Genomic DNA, 9,622 nt, shown 5'->3' with positions numbered 1-9,622 from the left:
GCCGCTGTGCCTCAGTTTCCCCTCGGGGTGTGAGTTCCGGGGGACGGAGGGTGGGGGGAGGAGGCGCATCAATGGAAGCGGGGAGCCACACCCGGGCGGCGGTGGGGGGATGTCACCGTCGCTGCGTGTCACCCCCGCGTCGCCCCCCGCCGTGGCCGTGCCCCCCTCCCGTGTCCGAGCTCCTCCCCCTGTCCATGCCCGGCCCGTGTCTGCGTCCCCCCCCCCCCCCCCCGCTCTCCGGGCCATGTCCCCGTCCCCCCGCCGTGTCCGTGTCCCCCCCCCGTGCCCGTCCCCGCCCGCCGCCGCCGCCCCCGTCCCGGCCCTTTCTGGGCCGCCTCCAACTTCCCGGCCGGGGCGCGGCGGCGGCGGCGGCTCCGCGGGGCTGCGGCGGCCGAGCCTCTCTGGGCGCCCCCCGGGCCCCCCCGGCCGCCCCCCGGGCCGCTGCCGGCGGCCGATGGCGGCGGGGGCCGCGGCGGGGCCCCCCCGGCGCTGGGAGCCGCGGCCCGGCCCGGAGCGGGGAGCGGGCCCGGCCCGGCCGTAGCGGAGCGCGGAGCGGCGGCGGTGAGTGCGGCCCGGGGGGGTGGGCGGGTGGCCCTGGGCCCTGTGTCCCCCCATCGTGTCCCCGCAGGTGCGGAGCCCCTCCCGCCGCCCCCGCTGGATCGCCCCGGAATAGGGAGCCCAGCGCCGAAAGGGACCCCCCCCACCCCGAGAAAGAGACACCCCCAGAGATGGACACCCACCCCCCAGGGGAAAGGGGGACCCCCGATACGGGCAGCCCTCAGCACGGACACCCCCCCTCCGAGGGTAGGGACCCCCCAGCAGAGACAGCCCCCCCGAGGGAAAGGGACCCTCAAACAGGGACCCCCCCATCCCCGAGAGAAGGACACCCCCCGACAGGGACACCCCCTCCCCGAGGGTCGTAATCCCACCCCCCCCGAGGTGAGGGGACCCTCCCCAGCAGGGACACCCCCGCGGAGGGCAGGGGACACCCCAAGGGGAAGGACCCCCCTCCCCGGGCATGGGGCTGGGCTGCGGGGTGGCGGTGGAGGTCCCTGGGCCCCCCGGGAGGGGGTGACCCCTCTGCTGTGACATCCCTGGCTCTTGTACCCCCACCCCAGCTCAGGGACGGCCGGGGGGCTCCCCCAGGTGCAGCCCCCACCCCATGGCTGAGTGTTGGGGACCAGTCCCCCAATCCCCCCCCCCGGTGCAGCCCCTCAGGGTTGAATCCCACCCGGGTGAAGGGGGGGCTGCCTGCCCCTGGCACTGCCATCCCTCGGGGTGTCACCCGCTCCCAGGGTGGGGACACCGCGGGGAGGACACCCACCATGACTGGGCAGCGTTCAGGGCGGGGTTGGGGAGGGCTGTCCCCTCTCTGCCACAGCCCCGCCGTGGGGTGGGCAGGGGTGACAAGGGACTCGTTAACCTGCGGGGGGGCTGGAGGGGACACAGGATGAGGGGACACGGAGCAGGGGACGTGGAGAATGGGGACACACATGGTGGAGGGACATGAGGTGAGGGGACATGGGCCGTGGGGGGCAGGCATGGGGTGGAGGGCTGCGGAGTGGGGGGTGCTGTAGGTCCTGGCAGGGATCAGGCGGGTCCTGGAAGGGTGGTGGTGGCAGTGGTGATGCTCCTGCCTGTGGGTAATGTGCGGGGGAAACTGAGGCACAGAGGGGCCACCGAGGTTGGCGGGTGGTTTGGGGGTCTTTGGGGGGTTCCTGCCCCTAACAGCCCCCGTTGTCCCCCCGCAGGAAGCTGGCCATGGCTGACCCCAGCCACATCCAGTCGGCCGCCTCCAAGAGCATCCGCCCCTTCCGCTCCAGCGAGGAGTACCTGGAGGCCATGAAGGAGGACCTGGCCGAGTGGTTCAACACCCTCTACGACCTGGACATCCAGGTGGACACTTTCCTGGAGAGCCTGGAGACGGGATGTCACCTCTGCCGCCACGCCAACAACGTCAACCGCACCGCCCTGGACTTCCAGGAGCGGCACCCCGAGGCGGCCGCCCGCATGCGGGTGCCCCAGAACGAGGTGGTCTTCCAGGCCAAGAACGTGGTGCCCGGCTCCTTCATCGCCCGGGATAACGTCTCCAACTTCATCCAGTGGTGCCGGCAGGACCTGGGCATCCAGGACGTGCTCATGTTCGAGACCAATGACTTGGTGCTGAAGAAGAACGAGAAGAACTTTGTCCTCTGCCTGCTGGAGGTGGCCAGGAGGGGCTCCAAGTTCGGCATGCTGGCCCCCATGCTGATCCAAATGGAGGAGGAGATCGAGGAGGAGATGAGGGACCAAATGGCCGACGGCGCGCTGGGCACGCGCCGGGAGAGCCGGGACCCCCAGGCAGGCGCCTTCCCCAGCCGGGCCCGGCCCATCACCCTGTGCGACCTCAAGAACCTGGACGAGCTGGTGAGACACGCGCTCCCCTGGGAGCCCTGTGCCTGGGTGAGGGCCTGGCCGCCCCCCCAGCGCTCTGGGCCGCCGCCGGGGCCTCAGTGGGCTGTGGGAGGTCCTGTCCATCCGCCCCACGGGCAGCTCTGGTCCGGGGGAGGTCCTCTCTGTCCACCCAGCAGGGTGCCCGCTGTCTCCTGGGAGCTTCTGTCTGTCCACCCCTCTGTGGCCGCTGGAAGGTCCTCTCTGTCCACCCAATGGTCACTCTGGAGGTCCCACCTGTCTGTGGCCTGTGGGAGAAGCCCTCTGTCCACCCAGCGGGGTCCATGGGGGGTCCCACCCATCTCTGTGGCCCCCAGGAGCCCTCTCTGTCTCTGTGGCCCCTGGCAGGTCCTGTCTGTGCGCCCCATGAGTGCCCCGTGACCCGGGGGAGCTCCCACCTGTCCACCCAGCGGGGCATTCTGTGGTCCCTGGCAGGTCGCACCTGTGCCTGTGACCCCCAGGAGGTCCTTTCTGCCCATCCAACGGGGCGCTCTGTGCTCCAGGGGAGCTCCCACGCGTCCCTGTGACCCCCGGGAGGTCTGCCTGCCCACCCCTGCGGTCACAGGATGCGCTCCACCCACCCATCCCGGCTCTCCATGGCTACGGGAGCTCCTCTCCGCCCACCCGCACCCACCCCGGCTCCCGTGGAGTCTCCTGACTCCGGGGGGGGGGTTATTTTGGTGGCTGTGAGCAGAATCACAGTGGGGACGCAGGTGTCACCTGTGCCCTGCCACCTGCTCCCCGTGGGGGGGTGACTGACAGTGGTCCCCACCCCAGGACTTCTCCTCCTCCTCCTCCTCCTCCCACCAGCTGGGGGCTGCTGTCCCCGGGGCCGGACACGGGGACATCCCGGCTGCTCCCAGTCACAATTTGGGGTGTCAGAAGGGGGGTGCGGGCCACCCCCCGGGCCGGGGGCTCAGGCCGGATTAAAGCCGGGTGCGGGATCCGTCCCGCGGGCGAGGCAGCGGATTAATCCGGGACGGGGGGGACAGGGCGGGGGGGGACAGAGGGGCTCTGCCCTCCCCTGACTCCCTAAGCCTTTTTTTAATTGAAACCCCAATTCCTCATTAAGTCCCTCATTAAAGAGCATCCTGACCCCCTCCCCCCTCCGCCCGGTGCCGCTCCAGGGGGCCCCCCCGTCGCTGTTGCCCCCCCAAGCCCCCCTGGCCGGGCGCTGCCAGCCCCGGCTGCATTTTTCCGGGCTGCGTAATTCCTCGCCATCGGCTTTTATGGGCAGCGCCCGAGGCGGGGAGGAGCCTGGCGGAGCGGGGTCCGGCCCGCCCCGTCCCCGGGTGCCCCCCCGGTGTGGCAGCGGGGTCACGACCCCCCCTCACTGCAGCCCCCCTCCCCCCCCCCACTCACTCCGTGACTCAGTTTCCCCAGCTGGGGCTTTCCGTGTCACCCGGATGGGAACCGGAGCGGCCACATCCTTCCTTCCTCTCACCGCTGCGATGGGCACAGCTGCGGGAAGGCCCCCCCCAGAATGTCGGGATTATTCAGGAAAGCCCAGATTTCGGGGGGAGGCGGCGCTGTGTCCCCCCCAGCCCCGGCCCGGGGCAGGATGCGGCCGCGTCCCCGCGTCCCCCCGTGGCTCCCGGTTTAATCCCTGACGTCAGTCCGGGAGATAGAGCCGGCAGCTGGCAGCCGGCGGGACCACGGCCACCCCACAGCCCTGGGGGTCCCCTGGCCGGCCCCCCAAATCCTCCCGCTCTCTTCTTCCCCGCGCCTGACCTTCAAGTTCAGAGGGAGGCAAAACCCCCCGGGATTTACCCCATTTCTGCTGGTGGATGTGGGTCCTGCCCCATGGCGGGGCTTTGGGGGCAGATCCCCCTTGGTTCAGGATTAGTGGGGTGGGGGATGTTTTGTGCCCACACCCGGGGGCCCCGGAGAAGGTGGACCCCAAATGAAGAGAGTTTCATTATGATGATGATGATGATGATGATGATGATGATGATGATGATGAAATTTCGTTCAGCAGCTGAGGGGCTGCACCTATAATGGGGATCCACACTGACCCCTATAAGGGGGTTTGTGCCCCACCGACCCTATAGCAGGGGTTTCTATGCCCACCAGCCCTATAGGGGAGGGTCCATGCCTTACCTGCCCTATAACGGGGTTTGTGCTCACTGACCCTATAGTGGGAGTTCTGTGCCCACCTGCCCTATAACTGCGGGATCTGCATCCCGCCAGCCCTAGAGCGGGGGGTCTGTGCCTACCGATCCTATAACAGGGGGTCTGTGCCCCACCGAGCCCGTAGGGGGGTTCTATGCACACCGGCCCTATAGTGTGAGGTCTGTGCCCCACTGACCCCATAATGGGAGTCTGTGCCCCACCAGCTCTGTAACGGGGGTCTGTGCCCCGCCGGCCCTACAAGGGGGTTCTGGACCCCACCCACCCCATAGCAGGGCGTCCACGCCCCACTGACCCCTCCCCTCTGTGCCGGCAGGTGCGGGAGATCCTGGGCTGCTGCTCCTGCCCCTCGCAGTTCCCCATGGTCAAGGTCTCGGAGGGGAAGTACAAAGTGGGCGACTCCAACACGCTCATCTTCGTCCGAGTAAGAGCCGCCGCCGCCTCCCTCACCCCATTTTCCCCTCCTCACCCCACTGTCCCCCCCATTACACCGGGACCCTCCGCCCTCCTCCTTGCCCGCTCCCAGGCCAGGTGGGTGGGGTCCGGAGCCGGGTTTCCCGCCCGCGCGGGGGTCCGGGGGGCTCTCGGTGGCGTTTTGGGGGCGGGCAGGGTGACAGCGCTGCCCGCAGGTGCTGAGGAGCCACGTCATGGTGCGCGTGGGCGGCGGCTGGGACACACTGGAACATTACCTGGACAAGCACGACCCGTGTCGCTGTGCTGCCCTCTGTGAGTGTCCGCGGGACCGCCGCGCCCCCCGCCTCGGCGCGCCCCTGGCTCCTCGCTTCCTGCGGGGCTCCATTTCTGGGGGTTCTCCACGCGTTCCGTTCCCGGGTTCTCCCTGGGGCTCCATTCTCTGCTCCTCTGCGCGGCCCCTTTCCCTGGTTCTCTGTGGGGTTCCATTCCCTGATTTTCCATGGGTTCCATTCCCTTATTTTCCGTGGCGCTCCCTTCCCTGTGGCTGGGCTCCTCAGAGCACTGATCCGGCTGGAAGGAGAAAAGAGGAGTGACAAGAGTGGGGAGGGTCTCTCCAAATTCCCGAGGTGTTCCCCACCTCCGGGAACAGCCCAGCTGGAAAACCGGGATGCTGACCTCCCCCCCTCTGTCCGTTCCAGCTCACCGCCTGCCCCAGCCCCGCGTCCCGGGCGTGTCTCCCCAAAAAGCAGCTCCCGGCACCTCGTCGTCCCGCGCCTCCAGCCCCAGCACCCCCCGGCGCCCCCGGCCCGCCGGGCCCCCCCCGGGCGGGGCGGAGCGGGAGCGGGGCCCCCAGCCCCGGGGGGACCCCCCGAAACCCCTCAAGCAGGAGGGTTTGCCCCCCCGCGGGGGTGCAGCCCCCCGCTCCGGCTCCGGCAGCCCGTCCAGGAGCCCCGCGGAGCCGCGGGGAGCGGGAACGCTCAGGTACGGCCCCCCCGGGGGGTTGGGGGGACCCCAAAACTGCGCCGGGAGCCCAGGGCAAAGGCTCGGCCCCACCGAGAGCACGGGCAGGGACCGCGGAATGGGGGGGCAGCGGGGCCTCAGTGGGGAAAACATGGGGGGCAGTGCGGGGAATGGGGGACACGGGGCGGGAGGGGGACAGTGGGAGGTGCCGGGGTGGAATGGGGGGACTGGGCTGAACTGGGGGGTGCGGTGGGGAACACTGGGGAAATCACGGGGAGCAGTGCGGGGGAAATGGAATCATTGGGGGGCAGCGGGAGGTACCCGAGGGTGAAATGGGGGTGCCCCGGGGGGTGCAATGCAGGTAGCGGGGATCGGCGGGGTGCGGTGGGGAAATCATTGGGGGAAAATGGGGGGACACTGAGCGGTACTGAGGGGGCAGTGGGGGTGGAGTGGGGGTGGAGTGGGGGTGCAGCAGGAAGGAGTGGGGGGCAGTGGAGGAATGGGGGTGCAGTTAGGAGGGGAAATGGAGGATGACAGTGGGGGTTCGGTGTGGGGCCGTGGGGGGCTATGGGGACAGATAATGGGGCACTGGGAGGGGATGGGTGGTGGAGTGGGGGGCAGTGGGGGTCTGTGAGGGGTAAATGGGGAGAGCATCGGGGGGTCAGTGGAGGGGAATAGTGGGGGGCAGCAAGGGGAGGGAAGGGGGGCTACAAGGGGGGAAATGGGGTGTGCAGTGGGGGGATGTGGGATTTTGTGGGGGAGTGCAGTGGAGGGGGGCAGTGGGGGGCAATAGGGGTTCACTGGGGTGCGGTGGGGAAACAAGGGGGGATGGGGGCGGAATGAAGGGTCAGTTGGGGAAATGGGGGTACAGTGAGGTGTGAAATGGAGGGGGATGGGATTGGCAGTGGAGGGAATGCGGGGTGGCTGTGGGGGAGTTCAGAGGGGGGAGACAGTGGGTGTGCATTGGGGGGGGAAATGGGGTGCTCTGGAGGGAATATGGGGTGCAGTGGGTGGGGGCTGAAGGGGGAGAGTGAGGGTGGAATGGGAGGATTCAATGGGGGTTTAATGGAGGAGGGAAATGGGGTTCTGGGGGTGCACTGAGGAGGAACGGGCAGGGAAGGGGAGAATGAGTGGCTTAATGGGGGGCGAGGGGAAGGGAAATAGGTTCAATAGTGGGAATGTGGGGTGCAATGAGGATGGAAATGGGGTTTAAGGTGGGGGAATGTGGGGTGCAGTGGGGGAGCAATGAGGAGGAATGGGGTGGGTAAAGGGGAGGGAATGAATGGCTGCAATGGGGAGAGAAACGGGGTGCAATGGAGGGAATGTGGGGTGCCCTGGGGGAGAATGGGGAGGGCTCAGTGGGATGGGGGCACCGGGGGGGTTCCACCAGGAGAGGTGCACGTGGGATTTCAATGGGGGAGTGCAATTTTGGGGGGGTTCCACGAGGAGGGGCGCAATGGGGGTCTCAGTGGCGGGGTTCACGGAGGCCGTGCAGTTGGGGGAGCGCCTTGGGGGGCACACCAGGGTGCTCATTACCCCCCTCTCCCCCCGCCGCCCCTCAGGCCGCGCGCCCCGGCGCGCTCCCGGCGCTGCTCGGGCGACAGCGACTCCTCGGCCGCCTCGGCGCAGAGCGGCCCCCGCCGCCCCCCGGCCCGCCGGGACCCCGCGGAGCCCCCCGCGCCGGGCTCCCCCCGCGCCCCCCGCGCCGCCGCGTCCCCCCGCGGGTCCCCCCGCGCCTCCCGCAGCCCCGGGCGCGGCCCCGCGCCGCTGCTGCTCATCCGCCGCCGGCCCGACGGGCAGCACTCGTGGGCGCGGGCGGAGCCCCCCACGGCCACGGCCGGTCCCGCGGGGAGCCCCGGCGGGCGGCGCGACCCCCGGCCCGGCCCCGGGGACCCCGAGGAGCTGGCGCGGAGGCTGCGGGCCCCGCGCTGGCTGGAGCCCGGGCAGGAGCAGCGGCTGTTCCAGCGGCTGGAGGAGGAATTCCTGGCCAACACGCGGCTGCTGGAGCAGCTGGGAGACACGGAGAGCCCCCCGCCCGCGCCCCCCGCCACCGCTGACTCGGCCTATTGCTCCTCGTCCTCCTCGTCTTCCTCACTGAACGTCTTCGCCAAGCACGGGCTGCCCGCCGAGGACGGGCGGCGGGGCGGGAACAGCGACGGCAACAACAACGGCAACAACAACGGCAACAACGGCGGGTGCCCCCCGCTGCCGTCCAACCCCACCCTGGCAGATGCGAGGCGCCGCTCCACCTTCTCCAGCTCCTCCGACGAGAGCTGCTGCTTCCCGGCCTCCTGGGACAACCGGGAGACACCGGGGAACCCCGGCTCCGACACCGACTGGGCCACCGGGGAGGACGAGCTGATGGAGATGGAGGAGAACCCCGGGCCGGGGGTCCCCGCGCCCCCGCCGCGGCCCTGGGCCAAGCCCCGGCTGGACACGCAGCCCCACAAGACGCCGTCCCGGATCCCCACGCCCCGGGGGTACGGGGCAGGCGCCCACCGGGCCGCGAACGGCAGCCCCAGGGCCTGGGGGGCTCTGCAGAGCATCCCCTCCTCCCTCCTGGAGCCCCCCTGGGCCCCACAGGAGCGCCAGGGCCTGGAGGAGAACGCGTGGCCGTGAGGGGTCGATGGCCGTGGCAGCTCCTGGCAGCCCTTGGGGACATCCCCGAGCTGCTGTGGGAAGGTGGAGGTGGCACCTGAGTGGAAACGCCCGGCCAGGCGATGGCCACAGAGCTGGGGTGGCCAGGACCCCTTCACTCGGTGACTGTTGGCACTGGGGTGGGCCCTGCAAGGCCCCGAGGGTGCCAGGGGGGTCCCCATCCCAAGGGGAGCAGCTCCTCGGGGGGCTGTCCCGTGGGCAGGGCAGTGGTGGCCAGAGCAGAGCTGGCGTCTGGGAATGGGGCTGGAGAGCACCCAGGTCTTCTCTTCCTCTCTCCTCATTCTTCTCCACTTGCTTTCCCCATCTTGGCCTTCTCTTCGTGTCTTCTCCTCTTCTTGCTGTTCTTGTCATCCTCCTCATCTCATTTTCTCTCTTCTTTTGGGCTCCCTCCTCCTCCTCTTGTCCTCTCGGCCTTCACATCCTTTTCTTCTCTTGACCTTACCCTCTCCTCTTTTTGGCCTCATCATCACCTCCTTGGCCCCTTTCTCCTCTCCTCTCCAGTCTCTCTTCTCTGTACCCTTGAGATGACTTGGGGACATGCAGTTGGTTACCACAGCCCATTTCAGGGCAGGAGGGGGTCACTCTTCCTTCTCCAGCCCCCAGCCAGCCACAGAGCTCGTGTTGATGTCCCCAGGGTGGGACAGGGCTGTGCCCCAGCCCAGGCCGCCGTGGCCCCACCCCTGCAGCCCTGCATGTCCTGTCCAGCCAGTAAAGACCAACGGAGCTGAGCCCACCCTGTCTGCTCATCTGTGCAGGGGGATTCAGACCCCCCAGGCCCAAGGGAGGAAGGCTCTGGGGGTCCCAGGAGGGGTGGGGGCAGCAAAGAGCTGGGGTGAGGCTGAGTCCCAATGTCCTGTACCCCATTACAGCCCCTGGGACTCCCTCAGAGGTGTCCCTGGGGCCCAGAGTGCCCCATGGCCAGGGACCTTCACCTCTGAGCTGCTGGCCCGGGGGCTGGGCAGGTTGGGTCACCAGGAGGGTGCAGACCTGCCCGTGGTGACCACCCTGCTGTGACTCTGGGGGCTCCAAA

At 69.3% G+C, this 9,622-nt stretch overlaps 1 protein-coding gene across 2 annotated transcripts; it reads left to right on the top strand.

The window, feature by feature from the left end:
* Window positions 1–456: 456 nt before the first annotated feature.
* GAS2L1 (growth arrest specific 2 like 1) lies at window positions 457–9,325 on the top strand. Of its 2 annotated transcripts, none has more exons than XM_066200144.1 (6): window positions 457–561; window positions 1,752–2,406; window positions 4,877–4,984; window positions 5,190–5,286; window positions 5,673–5,955; window positions 7,497–9,325. In XM_066200144.1, the coding sequence occupies exons 2-6, from the start codon at window positions 1,762–1,764 to the stop codon at window positions 8,551–8,553; spliced, it is 2,190 nt and encodes a 729-aa protein (XP_066056241.1). In that variant the 5' UTR covers window positions 457–561; window positions 1,752–1,761; the 3' UTR covers window positions 8,554–9,325. The 2 variants fall into 2 exon arrangements, with proteins under 2 accessions (XP_066056241.1, XP_066056240.1); XM_066200143.1 differs by having other exon boundaries at window positions 1,752–2,442.
* Window positions 9,326–9,622: the final 297 nt, after the last annotated feature.

The sequence above is a fragment of the Chamaea fasciata genome, unplaced genomic scaffold (assembly GCF_029207755.1).
Source record: "Chamaea fasciata isolate MVZ Bird 193981 ecotype frontalis unplaced genomic scaffold, bChaFas1.0.hap1 SCAF_18, whole genome shotgun sequence".
Classification (NCBI taxonomy): Eukaryota; Metazoa; Chordata; class Aves; order Passeriformes; family Sylviidae; genus Chamaea; species Chamaea fasciata.
This window is presented reverse-complemented; position numbering and strand designations above follow the sequence as displayed.

What these genes read in the sequence shown, in the direction of transcription:
- GAS2L1 (XM_066200143.1), top strand. Translation starts at nt 1,762, where the DNA reads ATGGCTGACCCCAGCCACATCCAGTCGGCCGCCTCCAAGAGCATCCGC. An exon ending in CCTGGGAGCCCTGTGCCTGG is followed by an intron (nt 2,443 to 4,876) that starts GTGAGGGCCTGG and finishes CTGTGCCGGCAG; the next exon opens with GTGCGGGAGATCCTGGGCTG. An exon ending in CGGGGAGCGGGAACGCTCAG is followed by an intron (nt 5,956 to 7,496) that starts GTACGGCCCCCC and finishes GCCGCCCCTCAG; the next exon opens with GCCGCGCGCCCCGGCGCGCT.